This window comes from Puma concolor, chromosome F2, assembly GCF_028749965.1.
Source record: "Puma concolor isolate L17-30 chromosome F2, mPumCon1.1.hap2, whole genome shotgun sequence".
NCBI classification, from domain to species: Eukaryota; Metazoa; Chordata; class Mammalia; order Carnivora; family Felidae; genus Puma; species Puma concolor.
Window position 1 is genome coordinate 67,484,910 of NC_141684.1, and position 17,677 is coordinate 67,502,586.

The window sequence follows — 17,677 nt, forward strand, 5'->3', positions numbered from 1 at the left end:
TATACTTGGATTATTTATGCTTCTGTTAGGTGAATACTGATAGACATTAAGAAGATTTAAGGAATATTTTCGTACCTAATAGATTAACAATTTTTAATGAAGTCTAACAGTGTTGTACCTTCATACCCCTACTTTTAAATTTATGTTCATGTAATTTCTTTCAATTACTATATGAGATTATTTGGCTCAATGCCCATTGCTAAAGCACACAAGAAGGCAAACATTGCTTTTTCTCATTTATGATTTTATTCATGCATTTATTTACCAGTTATTTATTAAGCACTTAGTCCATCAGGCATAGCTAAAGGTGCAGAATATTGGAAGGTAGCATAGGCTGAATGATGACATGATTTTAGTTTATCAACAGATGACTTAAGAAGCAATTGGACTTAATAGTATTGCCAGGAAAAGGTGCATTGCCTTACCTTATGACCTATAAGGATTCCTTGGCAGATCTTACTCTTTTAACTATCAAATATAGAGAACCTTGCTGTCAGTGCCAAAAGCTACTCTGTCTAGTGAAAGGACAGATATCATATTAGCTGGGATGTACAGTCATTCCCAGGCTGTGCCAATAGTGGACCCACTTACCCACATTGTTTGTAACTTAAACCTCTATGCTCATTCTGGATTCCTCTCCCTACTTCCATCTTTAAATCCCAACTGAGGATAAGAACCCTGAATTTCATCCCTAGACTTTCTTCTCAGACATTAATCTTTACTCCATTTTCCAGAATGACTCATCACTCAGAATCTGGTCTTTGAATCTTTGGGATTCATGGGAGCTGTTCTAAAATCAAAGATGTAGTAATTGAAAGCAGTGGGTTCTAGAGTAAGACAACCCAGTGCCAGTATTAACTCCACTATGTACTGCTGTGTAACTTTGGACAGCTACTTAACTTACCCTTATAGGAGGTTGAGAAAACTGTAAAATGAATATAACAAAGTACCTACACTAGAGATGTGAGAATTAAATAGAAAAATGAATACAAATCACTGAACACAGTGCCTGGCACATAATAAGTATTCCATTTATATTGGTTATTTTTATTATTCTTGTTATCATTGCTTCATTGTGGCTCTTGGCCTTGCCCTTCTGGCTTTTTTTTTTTGTTACCTTCAAGAAATTGGTGTAAATTGTAATAAAATCAAGGCAGTATAGAAGTGATGTCACCAAGATGTTGACATAGGTGGTTCCTGACTTCACTTCCCCTTGAAAGAACAACTACTAACATCTATTTTAAAAAAAGACAACACTGAGAGAATCCTAGAACATGGGGGTGAGGCTGAAGCACTCCCCTGCACCTCAGACCAAGACAAACTTCATTAGAAGGGAAGAGAAGTGGTTACACGTTAACCACATTGCCCCCTCCCTAAGACAGCACAACCCCAAGTGGAGAGGTCTCCCTGAGCCTCAGGTTCCTCCAGTGGATGAAGAGAACCCAGGGGGAGACAACCAATCTCCCCCAGCCTTGTGGGTCACTTTATAGGAGCTCTCCTCTAGTCTTGAATCACAAGTATTGCAAGGGATTCTTTGGGGCCCAGGCACTGGGAATCTTACTGTAATGATGAAGGAGTAAGGGAATTACAACAACCAGCACATAGAACTTGGGAGACTGAGTTCATACCTGCAGTGCCCAAGTTGTAATCCTAACCAGCAGTTTTGCTCATCTGCAGAACTAAGTTGGGGGTACACTCTGACCAGGGAACCTGGCAGGGTCCAGATTTGCCTGATTTGGATCCTCAAATGAGGAGTTTTGCCAGGCCTAGAGATTGGTTTGCTTTTACCCAGGCAGGGTGCTGAGTCACAGCCTCACTTTCTGTGGGGAGTGCCTTCATCCCCATCTGATCAGAAAGGCTGTTGACAACTCCTGAAAGCTGTGTAGCCCAGTGGCACTCGAGCCAAGAAGTAGACAGGCAGAGCTGATCACCTGCAGAGCAATGCCAGTACCAGGCATGGAGGCTTCCTGTGTTGTGCACAGGCAGGCATATTAATTGAAAGGAAAGGCTAAGGGTAGTACCTGGCCTCTCTCAACTAGTCTGTTTGGGAAATTGAGAGGAGCCTGGATCATCCACTCCCATTCCCACCTGTCTCAGCAAGGGGGCTGAGATATAACCCCACCCCTTGTGGAGAAAGTTCTCCAGCCCCATCTGACCAGAGGGCCAGCAACAACTTGAAGCTGTGCAGCCTAGCACCATTTGAGCAGAGAGAAGAGAAGACAGAGACAATAGTTTGCAGGGTAAATCCAGTAGCCCTGTTTGGCCGGGGAGCTTGGGGAGCTTAGGTTGACTTAAGACAACAAAGAAATGTACTAATTTTAGAGCTACTCCCCCTACTGTGCCTGTTCAGGAAATCTAATTCATAGACCTGCTCATCACTAAATATAGCATTCAGCCTGTCCTACCAAGGAAGCTAACCAGAGCACACAGAAGTTGCCTAGTACATTGAATAGCCCTCTGTACAGTGGCACTTGAAAAGGGAACATACCCTGAAACTTCTATCATCTGTGGAGCAAAACCAGTGGCCTTACATAACCAGGGAATTCAGTGCACACTCAGGCTTGATTTGGGCCCCCAAAAGAGCTGTATAAGCCCTGAGCCCTGGTCTGCTGCTCTGCCAGGTCAGGGAAGCGAATTCATAAACCCATCTACCACTGAATACAATGCCCAGTCCTGACCATTTAGTAAGCCTGACCAGAAAATTCAGACAACTGCAGAGCCTATTCTACACCCCTTGATTGGGTAGGAAACCAAGCCAATGGTCCCATTCAGCTGTTCTTAGCCAGTGGCACAGACCCTCTTGCTTGTCCTCAGAGCCCAGACAGTGGCTTTACCCCCAAATAGGCCATAATAGGAGGCCCCACTTGCTCAAAAACATCATCATCAGATACACCCAAACTTAGTTGACTGGTGAAAAACTGTTTTTGCCAAAGCAAACCTGTAAAGTCTGGAATAGGAATCCCACTACTCAAAGGCACAGGTACCAAAGAAAGGAATCAAGGATCATGAAAAATCAGGTAAATATAACACCATCAAAGGAAACTAATAAAGTTCTAATAACTGATCCTAAAGAAATGGAGATCTATGAATGGTCAAAGAATTTGGAATAATCTCTTTAAGGAAGTTTAGTGAACTAAAAGAAAACCTAAACAAACAAAATTAGGAAAACAACACATGAACAAAATGAGAAATTTGACAAGAAAATAGCAACCATCAAAAAATCCAAACAGAAAGCTTAGAGTTGAAAATACAGTAACTGAACTGAAGAATTCAATAGAGAGTTCAAAAGTAGACTCAACCATGTAGGAGAAAGAATCAGCAACCTGGAGGATAGGACATTGGAAATTATCCAGTCAGAGGAGCAAAAAGAAAAAAGAATGAATAAGTGAAGAAAGACTGCATTCACTTTCTCAGGGAAGACTTCCATACTCCTGAGTCCAAAATTAGCTTCTTTGTTATAAATTCTCATGGAGCAATGCTTTTTTTCCCCAAAATATTTTATCTCATTGGTAATTATATACTAATTTTTATCAACATTTGATTCATTTCTGTTTCCTGCATTATATCTCAAGTTACATGAGGTCAGTGACAATGATTTCCTTATAGATACTGGCACAGTACCTAGGACAAGAATGAATGATGGAATGAAGCATTCACTTTCGTTTAAATGATTAATATGAACTCTATACTCAAGTCAGTCTATTTTACTCACCACAGTCTCCCTTATTTTGCTTGTCATTCTGTATATATCTTTTAACCTTACTAAGTCTAACTCTTTATAAGGTAAGATTTTTAAGTGGTACAAATTACATGTATTCAGGTAGTTACAGATATATAGATAGGTATTTATATTCATTTTCTCATAGTATAATATAAATAAGTATCCAATACAAATAGGCATTGAATGAATGAATGGAAAGAAAAGTCATTGATCATAATGATTGTAGTGCCCAGGAACAAATGAAGTTGCATGAAGAACTGGGAGGACCAAGTAGACTTTCCATGGGAGAAGGGAGGATATGCCCCTGACCTGAAAGATAACTGACATAGCCTCATATACTCTTCTTTTTAGTGGAAGGTTTTAGAATTCAGGAAACAAATTAGTACTGATAGAGATTAATTTCAGTTTATCTTGTGAGCTTGAATCATCACTTTGCCTTGTAAATATTTACAATTCTTCTATTAGCTATGCATTCCCCTGACATTTACACTTTATTCATAAGCAGCCTCTGTTTTGACCTATAATTGCTAATAAAGATGGATAAGAGCACCACAGATTGAGGTTGCCATAGATCACTATGGAAATGACACACTTTCCTGCTTCTTGTGAACATAACATTTGCCTCATGTTGGTCTACTCTGAGAACTCACCTCTTCAGAGATGGAGGATGATTTCCAGAATGTTCCATGTGAAATTGAATGCAATAGAAAAATCAAGTCCCTGCTGCCCTGTGAACCAGGATATTTGGTACCTCATCAACGAGGATAAATTCAGCATTTTCATGAAGCACAGAAACCCAGGTGCTAATGTATAAAACTAGCTCACTCTGATTTTGTGGTATTCTGAGAGGCTAAGGAAGGGCTAGATCTTTGTCTGATTTCTCATCTAGTAGGCCAGCACTTTGCTAGGCTCTTGTCCCCAAAACACTAGAAGAACCAGGTGGCTTCCTTTTTGGGCATATTAATCTATTCTTAAAATAATTTTGAGAAATTGTCCTTTCAACATTTTTAACTTGTTACTTAATCTTGTAACTTAATCTTGTTACAAAAATGCACACATCAGTGTAAATAAAAACTAACATTTAAGCTGCATATGAGATTTTGAATACTCAAGACTCATATTCTCTATATTACATAACTGGCTCTATTTTCTCAGAGTTTTCCCTTTTTTATCCCCTAACTACATTTTACCTGAAGGTCTTATAGCCATAAAAAAAATGCACCGTGTCCCAATCTGAAACTATGGTCTTTCTTTGGTGAGCTGTCCCTCTCTTTACTGGGTCAGTGAATGACTCTCCATTCATCTAGGTGAGAAAACCCTTGAGAAATGGTCCTGAAGAAGCTGAGAATATAATTAAAGAGACACAGACATATACCACAGGCAAAATCATTTTGTTGACCAAAGCATTTTTGAATTTGGTAAATATTAGCTAGAACTAATAAAAGTGCAGTGGAAGACAAGACATAATGCCTGACCTCAGGGAATTCATGGAATGTGAGAGGGAGAAAAGAAGAGTGAATTTCACAACCTGTGAGGGTTTTATGCTCTGATTGAACAACATCGGACCTACAAAGGGCCTCAGGAAAGGCCCTCAGGCCTCTCTCCCAAATTTACCTAAATGGCTCCTTGTAATCATTTTGGGTATGATGTTTAGGTTTCTTTCTCTTTCTCTCTCTCTCTCAATTAGATTCTAATTTTTTGCTTATGTGTTCCTTAAAGTAATTTTGAGAAATTGTCCCTTCAACATTTTTAACTTGGTATCTAAATTTTTTGTAAGATAAAACAGATGCAAAGGTGTAATTTTCAGCATATTACAGACATTAACATGTTAAAATAGTTGTTAACACTCTTTTAAATGTATTCACTAGAATTTAAATGTCACAGAATCTAAACACACAGTCACCCATATGCACATACACACATGCACACACTCTCACACATGCACTTGGAAGCGTGCACACGCGTACACACACACACACACACACACACACACACACACACACACATATTCCTTGGAGAGTCTCCTTGTATTCATACCCCAGCTAACTTTGAAGAATGCCATTCTATAGGCCTTTTTCTCTGATGCCTTATGTATTTTTTTGTGTCGCCCAGTAACTGTGTCCTAAAACTTGGCTAAACACTTTATAAGTATCACCTCATTCAAACCTAACAACCCTCTGAGGTCAGTACTGTTATCTGCATTTTACTTATGAATAAAATGAGGTTAAGAGAAAGGGTTTGAATCCAGGTCTTTCTGACTTCATACCCTACATTCTTAACTGCTACTTTATACTTAAAATGCACTGCAACAGAGGGATTTTAGTGTTAAAATCAATACTACCTGCTTCGCTTTTCTCCATAGTACTTGCCAATATCTACTAGGCTGTATAGTTTATTTAGCTATTTTTAAGCCTCCCTACTCCCCCAGCCCAGAATATAGGCTTCAAGAATGTAGGGATTTCATCTTTTTTCACTGCACTTTTCTCAGTGCCTAAAACAGTGCTCAATAAATATTTGTTGAATAATGAACTAGACTTGTTGTTATGAAGTCATTAAGAATCTAAGAGAGTCTAGACATACTACATGCTACATGCTCTGATCAGCCTTCCTGGCTTCATTATAATTGGGTAACAGTATGTGTAGATCAACAATCTACTGGATTTGGAGTGAAGGATTTTTATGTGTCAGTCAGTACCAAAAAAAGAAGGATCTAATTACACACCTGAAGTGCTTGCTGAGCAGCAGTAGAATGGTGAACTATATTTACCTCATTCAAGTTACCAAAGAGAACACAATCAGGTAGCTTTGTTTTAGGGCTATGATAGGGATGCATCTTGAGCCACCACAGTCTACTATTCAGGGCTGGGAGTCTGGGTACATAAGGGCATCCTTGGAAATCTGGTGGCTAGAACCTCAATGAAATCTCCCAGAGCTGAAGAGCCTTATTATAGTGTTTTGAAGTGTATTACTTTGTATAGTTTTCTTAGTGGTTGAATATATATATATATATATATATATATATATATATATATATATATATACAACTCATCACATTCTACTGATAGCAATGTTTTCCAATTTGAGTGAAGTGCAGAAACTTTTCATTTAGGTTTCCATATCCTCCCCACTTTTAAATATCATTGTCTTGAGTATCAGATAGTGTTATAATTTTTGTGCCAATTGTCATATATAATTTAGAAAATTTCTGGAGATAGTATATTGTATTTACCTATATTTCTGCCTTTCCATTGCTCTTTCTTACTTCCTAATGATGCAAGATTTCTTCCTTTATTATTTCTTTTGAAATATGTCCTTTAGCCATTCTTGAAGAGTAAATCTGGCTAAGTGACAAATTCTTTTAGTTTTCCTTCATGTGAGAATGTCTTTATTTCCCCTTAATTCCTGAGGTATAGTTTCATCAAATACAGAATTTGCAGTTTACAGTAATTTTCTTTCAGCACTTGAAAAACAGTGTATCACTTCTTCTGGCCTCTGTTATTTCAGATGAGAAATCTGTTGTCTTTTGAATTGGCATCCCCCTATAGGTAACGTGTTGTTTCTTTCTGGCTGCTTTCAAGATATTTTCTTTGTCTTTAGTTTTCAGAAGTGTAATTACGATGTGTCTGGACATGGATTTCTTTGAATTCATCCTATTTCTAATTCACTTAGCTGCTTGATCTGTGGATTTATATGTTTTGTTGTATTTGGGAAATTTTCAGTCATTATTTCTTTGAATATTCTTTCAGTCCCATTATCTTTCTCTTCTTCTAGGACACCAATGTTACAAATGTTGGATCTTTTGTTATGGTCTCACAGGTTCCTGAGGCCCTGCTTGTTTGTTTTTGGTTTATTTTCTCTCTGTTGTTCAGATTGCGTAAATTCTATGGATCTGTCCTCAACTTCACTGATTCTACCCTCTGTAAGCTGCACTCTGCTATTGAACTCATCAGTTGTTTTTATTATTTCTATTATTTTTCAGTGCTATAATTTTCATTAGTCCTTTTTTATAATTCCTACCTCTTTTCTGAAATTTTCCCTTTTCACTTGTTTCAAGAGCATTTGTAATTGCTTGTTGAATTTTTCTTATGATGGCTACTTGTCAGATAATTCTAATCTCTGGTTCATCTCAGTGTGGGAATCAGAGGATTATCTTTTCTCATTCATGTTGAGATTTTCTTGTTTGTTTTATTTTTTTGTATGATAAATGATTTTAATTGTATCTGGACATTTTGGCTATTAAATGAGGAGACTCTGGGTCCTACTTAAATTTTTTATTTTAACAGACCGTTACTCTGTTTAGATTTAACATATTGGTTATAGCCTACTTTTTATGGGCTGTGGTTCCATTGATAGTCTAATTTTCAGAGACTTGATAGTACTATGTTGGTCTTCTTGGTTTCTCTCCTGCCTCTGGGACCCCCACTGGTACTTGGTACTAGTTGAGAAAGTGAAGGAGTTTTCTGAGATGAGTGGCCTGGTGCCTTTAGGTGGGGGAAGGGAATCTCCAGCCTGCAGAGACAAGAAGCACTTTTGGGACTGGGTGCTTGTTGTGGCAGGAACCTGCTTGCTAATGTCCCCTGTCAAGTGGAGTCTCTGGGTTGGGAGAGGGGAGTCTCTGCCTGGTGGGAAAGTTCTTTGGTGGGTTATTGTTAGGGAAACATTTAGTTGGTTCCCCTTGCTATTTCCTCTAGGCTAGATTTATTGGCAGGACTCTTACTCAGTTTGGAGGAAGCATAAAGCTATTTGGCCGCCTTCTCTTGCTAGATTTGGTGTCAGGAAAGGCTGGGTCTGGGTTACTTTCTCTTGAATGCCATGCCACTGTGTTGTTCCCTTGGTCCTCTGGTCCCTAACTAATTCATCTTCCTCCTTCTACCTTTTAGTTGTCTCTTATGTTATTTCCAAAGCTTTTAGTCATGCTTGGCAAGAAGAAGCAGAGACAAACAAGTCTACATCATTTTGCTCAGATCAGAAGGTCTCTATGTAAGCTTATATAGGCCTAAAATCTCTCTAGACAGGTACACAAAAATTGCCTTCCCTGAGGAGGGAATCTGGGGAATATGAGGCAGGAGAGAAACTCTTTTTTGTATATGTGCTTGCATATTTTCATTTTAATCAGATGAATATATTATCTACTCAAAAATAAAATGTAAAAGAAGAAGGAAATCTTCTAATTCAGATTTGCTTTCAGGGGCACAACCAAGAATTGCAACAGTGGTCAAGCAGTGTATGGATTCAATAATTTGTAATTTTATTAACTTTCACTGACTTTTTAAAATTTTTTTTTAATGTTTTTTTATTTTTGAGACAGAGAGACACAGAGCATGAACGGGGGAGGGGCATAGAGAGAGGGAGACACAGAATTGGAAGCAGGCTCCAGGCTCTGAGCCATCAGCTCAGAGCCTGATGTGGGGCTCAAACTCACGGACCATGAGATCGTGACCTGAGCTGAAGTCGGACCCTTAACCGACTGAGCCACCCAGGTGCCCCAACTTTCATTGACTTTTTTTTTTTAATTTTTTTTTTCAACGTTTATTTATTTTTTTTGGGACAGAGAGAGACAGAGCATGAACGGGGGAGGGGCAGAGAGAGAGGGAGACACAGAATCGGAAACAGGCTCCAGGTTCTGAGCCATCAGCCCAGAGCCTGACGCGGGGCTCGAACTCACGGGACGCGGGGCTCGAACTCACGGACCGCGAGATCGTGACCTGGCTGAAGTCGGACGCTTAACCGACTGCGCCACCCAGGCGCCCCTCACTGACTTTTAATTTCACTGTATTTGTGACTGCTTTGATCCCGATTTCTAAATGTAAGAATAATGTTCTCAGTGGATTTTCAGCCTACTTATACATTTTGAATAACTTGCAGAATACAAATGTGTAATTTAGATAGAAGTAGATGCTTTTGGCAGCATACTATCACCTTAATCAGCTGAAAAAAATGATATTTGTATGACATTAAAACAAAATTAATAGCAAGACGCTGATTACATGAAAAGACTTTAGGTTGTAATTATTAAACTTGCGAACAACTCAGCATAATTAGTGCCTTAATTAGGATATGACCTGAAATTTTAGCTTACAAAATTAATTGAGGCAATTAAAAGTCACATTTGTAAAGTAAAGTGGGTTTTAAAGTTTACAAGGTAGTTAGATATCACTTTTTTTCTCATTTTGGGAAGCATCTTTAGAGGTAGTAAGCTTGCCGTGCAATTGCTTTGATTCCAAGCCCCCACCTCCAGCATAGTGTCTCAGCCTGAAGCCTTAAGGGTCAAGTTTAGTAACTCTCAGCTATGGGTTTCCACCCACAGGAGGCTGAGCAGCTCCTAGGCACACTCCTAAATAACTCTGGGGAGCAGTGAAACAGTGAAGACTTACTGTCCCCAGCACCTTAAGTGAAATGTAAACTAGAAGATTGATATTGACTTTGATTATGTAACTTGACCATTTTCATGTAACTATTTGGATACAAATGGCAATTTCACCTCTGTCATTTATTCTCCAGCACATGCTTCTTGAAGGCATTTCAGGTACCACAGTTTAGCACATGGTGAAGGTTCCAGTCCAAAGCCAAAGAATTTCCCATCAGTAGGTAAAAACAGTGAAATCAATAAATATTGGTGGGCTAGTGATTTGTGAAAAAATAAATCTAGACTCCTACCTTCACTACTTACATCAAAATAAACTCCAAATGGATCAAAGATTTAATATAAAAATAAGTTATAAATGTACTGGAATAAGACATGGGTTAGTATTTTTATTGTAATTGAGAGTGGCTTTTTAAACATGACAAATAAAACAGAATCCATAAAGGAAATTTGCCTACTTAAAAATTCTAAACTGCAATATGTCAAATAAAGTACAATAAGTTTTAAAAACCTAATTCAAAGTCAAATCAAGAGAAACTTTCTTTTATATTTTCATTTATTTTTTTCTCTCTAAAGGCAGATCTTTATTTCTCAATAAGAAAATAATGAAATACTTGGAAATAGGCATCATGATTTGTGTACAGGGATATTAAGTATGGGGAAAATTAAAAGAACTTAAACTTCAAAAAATATCTCATAAAATAATTACAGAATAGCCATAGGCTGTGGTCATTTAAAAAAATCAATATTTAATAATACCAAGATATTTTCATGATAGAACCTTGGAAAAGATAGAGGGTATCAATGAATCCAATCTGATTTTTTCTAGACAAAAAAAAAAAAAAACGAGAAAAAACCAAAATATCAATAATTACTGCTAGAGATAGAATTATGGATAAATGTTATTGTCTTCATTTTGAATAATTTCCAAATTTTGTGCTGTAAGTAAACTATTTTGTAATCAACACTTTTTTTTTATTCATTCCTTGGAGCTTTAAAGAAAAACATATTTGAGTTTTTCCCAAAAATAGCTAACTTGGAACAAGATCAGGTATGAAAAATCAAAATTGAAGACTTGAAAAGTATACTGTATAATACAGGAATAGTGACAAGCCTCCCTCCCTGCTCCCCCCACTCCAGCTTTTTTAAAATCCCTCTACCAGATTCCATGATGGTCTATCATTTGGGTTAAGTTAAAACTCCTGGTCATTCTCCGTGACCTCTCTCTCTCTCTGACACTGCAGGCCTAGAACACAGGCTTCTGTTTCCTAAGGCCCCAAATCATGAGAGCATTGTTTTTAAAAGTCAGTGTCACACTTGTCTATTCCTAACTGCCTATTTTGTAGAACAGGGAACATCAGGTTCAAAACACTGATGACTTGGTTTTGGCAAGAAGCTTATGTCTTTAATTGGGAGCACATGCCTATCACAAAATAACTATCACTAGTAGTATAAGAAATGTCATCATTGAACTTCCTCTGTACCTGTAAGTTTTCTTTATTTCTTCATTTGATGCTCCCTTTTGCAGACCAAGAACTTCATATAGAGCTTCTCCAGATGTAGACATAGTCCGCTGTCTTTGGTTAGGTATGTTACATGCCATTTTCTCAGGCTGCAAAACAAAGAGGGGAAATAGCCATGAAGGTTATGCATACTGGATCCCACTCTCTAAAGAAAAGATAGTTTATTTTTAACCTTTTGTAAAATGACAATCTGAAATACATTTTTGTGCCAGCCACAAAAGAAGAGGAGAAAAGGGTTAGGAGAGCCAAAAGTGGAGCTTCAAGTCAGGGTGGTAAAGGCTATAGGCAGCCATGCAAATGGAATATGGCTTTGTCCACATGGTTAGAAATGTAATCTAAATACCCAGCTAGTTCAGAATTGTTGAAAATGAATCCTCACAGGTCAGGCATATGTAGATTTTTTTGTTTGCCAGAATTTGCATAGCTCCTTTTATGTATGTTTTCCCGATTTAGCTAGACAATGGAAATAATCTTCCATTTTACAATAAAAGACAACTTTTATAAATATCAGGGGGAAAAATCATCTGAGTGCCAGGTTAGAACTTCTCTGCTGCTATGGATGCCAAAGACCCCACAGTGCTCATGGGTTTTGCACTTGAGATAGATCCTTTCCCTATGGTTTATAAAGAAGGGGCTGGGCTATCTGACCCAAGGAGCCATCTACCTGCCATGCTTTGGCTCTAGGGAAGGTGAAGAGAAGCAAGCATACCTGGAGGCATACCTGTATCCACCACTTAATCTCTCTAAACCTTCATTTATAAAAGGATAATAAAGCCCACATCACAGGATAGAAAAAGATAACTACTTTTATTAAAAGCAGCTCAGTATGTAATTCTGAGAGTGCACTGTAGTCGATTTGGCCTGGCCATGACCAGCTGCATGACCTTCCCTATCTGTAAACTGGAGATAGAAATGTGCCTAAAATCATGGAGTTGCTGTAATAATTCAGTGTATTCATATATTAAGAAACAAAGACATAAACCATTGTTCATAGCACCATTGTTCATAATAGCCAAAAGGTAGAGACAATCCAAATGTCCATCAACAGGTGAATGAAAATATGGTACATACACACAATGGAATATTATTCAGCCATAAAAAGAAATGGAATTTTGACACATGCCACAGCACAGATGAACCTTGAAAACATTATACTAAGTGAAATAAATCAATTACAAAAGGACAAATATTGTATAATTCCTCATATATGAGATATCTTGAATAAGTAAATTTATAGAGACACAAAGTAGAATAAAGGTTATTAGGGGCTGGGGGACATGGGGAATTAGTATTTAATGGGCATAGAGTTTCTGTTTGGGATGATGAAGAAGTTCTGGAAATAGTAGTGATGATTAGAAAACACTGTGATTGTACTTGATGTCACTAAATAGTACCCTTAAAAACACTTCAAAGAGTAAATGTTAAATTTTGCCACAAAAACAAAATAAGGAAAATAAAAGCTACTTAGATTGTAAGCTCCCCTGACTAGAAGTTCCTTGAAAATCATTGTCCATTTCTTGGCGTTGGGCCTTGTACAGCAAGTGCCGTAAGAGTGAATGCCCCTACCCCACTTGCGCTCTCTCTCAAAAAAATAAACTTAAAAAAAAAAAAAAAAAAAAAAAAAAGAAAGAAAAGGAAGACCGAGGCAAAAATCTTGCCTAGAGGCACCAAGGACAAATGCTTGCTTTGTGGCACAGCTCATTGTTCCTTCCTCAATTAGCAACCTGTGAAAAGAGTGTCCCTAGAGGCCAGAAGGAGCCGCGTTCCAAATTCCTGGTTCACCCAAGGACCTTCACCAAGAGGAAAAGGAATCCTTACTTTGCGAGCTACAAAACAAAATCTAACTGATGCTCATACTGACTAGCAGCCATTCAGTAAATTATAGCACTTATTTTCATTGCTGTGCTAGTTTACCTTTCTTGTCTACCCATTACAACTTCCTAGGGAGTAAGCAATTCAAGACTTGGGGTATGCCATTCATCTCTGTATTCCAGGCTGACAGGTCAGCCCTATCCTGCAACCACAGACCAGCTGATTATTCACAATTGAAGGAAGAATTGCCTGAGTAACTGACACCCTCCCTACTTCCTTCTCTGTCTCCTCTGTCCTACTGCCACCACACAGAGATATGCTCAGGATACTGATGCTCTGCACCATTCATACACCTGTGGTTGCCAGGAATCAAGGCAACCAGTAGGCTTCTACAAGTCATACTAAATGCCACAAATGAGTGGTTTGGAAGGTAGGGATTTCTGTGTGGCTTTGTGGACAAGGAGTAGGGCCACAGTCATCCTACTTGTCTCTCTGAGATTTTAAGATGTCACTGGTTAGCAAGATCCCCAGAGTCACAAACTAAGAATATATCAACTAATGATTGAAATTTTAGGACTGTAAGATATGGAGTTAGAGATCATCTAAGCCAACTTAACAAATGCTTTTTGGGAAATTTGGGCCATAGATCATTGTAGCAGACTTTACTTATTAGTGTACTAGTTGTCCTTTCTCTGAGGAATGCTTAGGCCCCCATTGCAACATATGCCTTTCCTGACACTTGCCTCAGTCTTACCTGATCTCAGTTGAGTAGACCAAGAGTGGGTACCAAGGCAGACCAATCAGAGTCCTCCCCTAGCATTTTTTTATATATAGGACAACCTCACAGATGGTAAAATCAGTAAAATGTAAAATTTAGGTATTGTTGGCTGGCCTGAAATGAGAGAAATTGAAACTGATTTGAAGAAGAGGAGCAGTGGCTAGAAGATGGGGAGACAGAGCCAGTAGAGTTCAATCCCGTGGTTCTAGTTGTTTCAGGGTGCACTTGCAACTCTTCCACTCCCACAGCTTGTCAATCAACTCTTCCTCAGATGGAACCAATAAAATTCCTCCCCATACCCAAATTTACACACATGTTTTTTCTTTTGAGCATATTTTAACTAGGTTTTGGTCACTGTTAACCAAAATTCCTAAGTGTCATGTACTCTCTCAATTAAACACCACCAGGGCTTCCCCAAACACTTCCAAAGGAGGCTAATCTTAAATTATTGCACCTACTCATCCTTTAAAGTGAATGTGGATTCCTGATACTTGGGAATTAATACTTTGGGGGAAATAATAATCTACTAAGATATTCTAACAGATTCATTTATATATATTGTGTAAACATTACTAGTACAGATAAAAGGAGCAGTGATAAATCTATCCTAAGACCCTTTCATAAAGAAAGTTTGTGGAGAGCTATTCAGGAACACTAAGAAGAAATAAAAAGAAGACAAATAGTTATTTTTGTTTTATCTATTTATCTTTGTATTCAGCATTCCAAAGAAATAGTTTCAATTTGAGGGAAAAAATGTATTCACTCTTCACCCATCTCTCAGATGCCATGGCTCCCATAAATCAACAGATGGTCCTAAAATCAATTTTAACAAAACATGCACAATTTCCACAGTTGTGAGTATCATGCTGCATGACCAGCTTTGATTCCTTCCTACTTGGGTCTTGCTGTCACTAATCCAGGAAAAGGATTTACAGGTTACGGAAGATAATCTTTTAAACAGGTTATGGTAATACTCACAGCAGAAGTTCAATTGTTTAGTCAAAGCCTGCAACGCAGGCCAAGTCTTTAGGGAGATTTCAGACTAACATGAGATACAAAACTGTAAGCCAATAATGAAACTACTGTTTAGAGGTTGAACAAGTACTGAGGATAGATGAAGGAATTTTCTGGAAGACAGGGATTCTGTTTTCTGCCAACAGAGGCCCAACATTGTCCCTGGGATATATTAGGTGTGTGATAAATGTCTGTTGGGTAACTAAATCAAAAATGAGTGGTTAACTTGAATGAGAATGTTAGGGAGAACTTCACAGAAAAGATGAAATCTGAGCTGATAATAATACTACCACTTATTTCTGTAGAACTTAGCATATATTTCTATTATAGCTCTCGCATGTAAGCCTAACCTTGGATCTGCATAGACGTGGTAGCCATTGCCTTTCTTGACCATTATTTGCATAAATCAACAGAAAAGAAGACTTCTGGGTTTGGGGGCTGAAAGAGGAGGCAGGAGATTCTGACATTGTGACTGGGACTTTTTTTTTCTAAGACTACTCCCTTCAAACTTATCCCAGGTATAGAAAAGAGAGATGGGGTCACTTGGGGGCTACCCTTAATCCTTTCCAGAGAATAGTCATGGAAACAGCCTAGGATCTATCCTTCTATACACATTCCTCTTCCTAATGGAAAAAAGGAAGGCAGATTCTATCTCTCAAATAATTTCATACATAGAAACTCACCAGGAAAACTTGCTATTACTTTGGTTTATGTATTTTTTTCAAATCATGTTTTTTTCTTTTTTAGAAATCCAATAACACTGTAATCTATTCCTACTAAATAAAATCCAGTAGCTGACTTGCTTTATGGTATGGATTGAACAATATTCAGAGTGGGTTGTTGTAAAGAGTTTGGAAATTATTATATTTCACCTTCTTTGCCCTATTCCCAAAAGATTGCCTTTCAAACAGATGAAGTCTGTTGATTAAAGTACTAAAAAAAAAGCACTTTTACATCAGTACTGTAACACAAGAAAAAGATAGTTGGTCAATAGTTGGTCACTGTGGTGAGTTGTTAGCGGACTCTACAGACTATAACATAAAGGGACCAAAAAACTGCAAACTTGCCTTCTGTACACCAAATAGCAACAACATGGCTCCTTTCCTGTCTCTATGCTGATATAGAAACCAGACTTCATACATTATTGATGTAGATGACATCCAGTTTCAAATGCAACAGTGTAATTCAGTGAAAAACTTAGTTGTATAAAAATGTATAAATATAGATATATGCCCTGAGAACATACTAACTACAGAGTGATAGTCAAAACATCTAAAAACTCTCCTTAAATAACCTTAAACTAAATAATGGAGCCATACCTTTTTTAAATTCCTTATGTAAAATATAATATTTATGAATTCTTTTTTTGTAGCCTTTTGAATTCTAATACTCCAATGTAAAATTCAGGTCTTTATTATTTATTCATAGTCCCTCATCTATTAGCCATCCAATGTAGAAAAAAATGTTGTCATGCAAAATTATTAAGTAATTTAATTTTGATCATCTAGTACATGATATTTAATCTTCTGAACTTAAATTACTTTTTGGTACATTACAATTCCATTAATATCATAATTTCTTAAAGCACTGACCACTATTCAGTCACATATAGCTCATCTGTCTTTTGATAACAGATATAATTGAAAGAAGGTTCAGCACTCCGATGATGATGGGTATACAATTCAATATAAATACTTATTTCAAAGATTCTAATTCCAGGAGTTTTACAAATGCTGTTTTAAAATTTTCATGTTGACATAAAATATTCTTTTCAAAGCAAAAGATGCTTCACCTATATCTATTATGTCAATTCTGAAAATTGGAAAAAATCAAGCTATACCTTTCTTGAAAGCGTTCCTTCAAGACTGAGAAAGTGATGGTGGGCAAGGAAAATTAGATCATTAAATGCAGCAAAAACACTTTCAATGGCTGTCATTGGTGAAACCAACATGCTTTGCCATTTTCTTATTATTTTTGTGATTCCTCCATTGAAATCTATTTAGTGAAGTAAAATTTCCTTATTCAAATAACATTGTATCTTAAAGCTAAACACATATCCAAAATGCTAACTAAGCCTATGTTTAAAAGTAATAATTCTCCCTAGCATAATTACTCAATATAGAAAAATAATTATCTCTTAATCACATTGATACTTATATAAACAGCGACTTGAAGATGGGACCACTTGGAAATGTTAGAAATAACCCACAGTACCTGTTCCTATAACTCCGATTCTGTGTTCTCAAAACAGGAACAACTTGCTGTTTTTAACTGGTCTGGAAATAGATGTGCAAAGAAATAAAGGAAGGCAACAATGAAAGGAGCTATTCCATACCTGTTCCACTGTTTCAAAGCAAAAGGCTACTCCTTTCCATTGTTCTCATCCAGGGTTAAGCGGGTCAGTGGAGTTAGATTACTTTTCATTTGTTACTTCATCAGCCAATTGGTTATCCCTCTGGAAAACA

General features: G+C 37.4%; 1 protein-coding gene across 2 annotated transcripts in view; it reads right to left on the minus strand.

Moving 5' to 3' along the window:
- The window catches only part of DNAJC5B (DnaJ heat shock protein family (Hsp40) member C5 beta), an 89,802-nt gene that overhangs the window by 50,269 nt on the left and 21,856 nt on the right, over positions 1-17,677 (minus strand). For both annotated transcript variants that reach the window (XR_015246494.1, XM_086694936.1), the window contains exons 2-3: positions 17,548-17,667; positions 11,570-11,697 (exon numbers count right to left, since the gene is read on the minus strand). Coding sequence is in view for 1 of the 2 variants with exons in the window: in XM_086694936.1 (XP_086551062.1) it covers positions 11,570-11,688 (119 nt within the window). In the remaining variant the exon portion in view is untranslated. The remainder of the gene's footprint in view (positions 1-11,569; positions 11,698-17,547; positions 17,668-17,677) is intronic.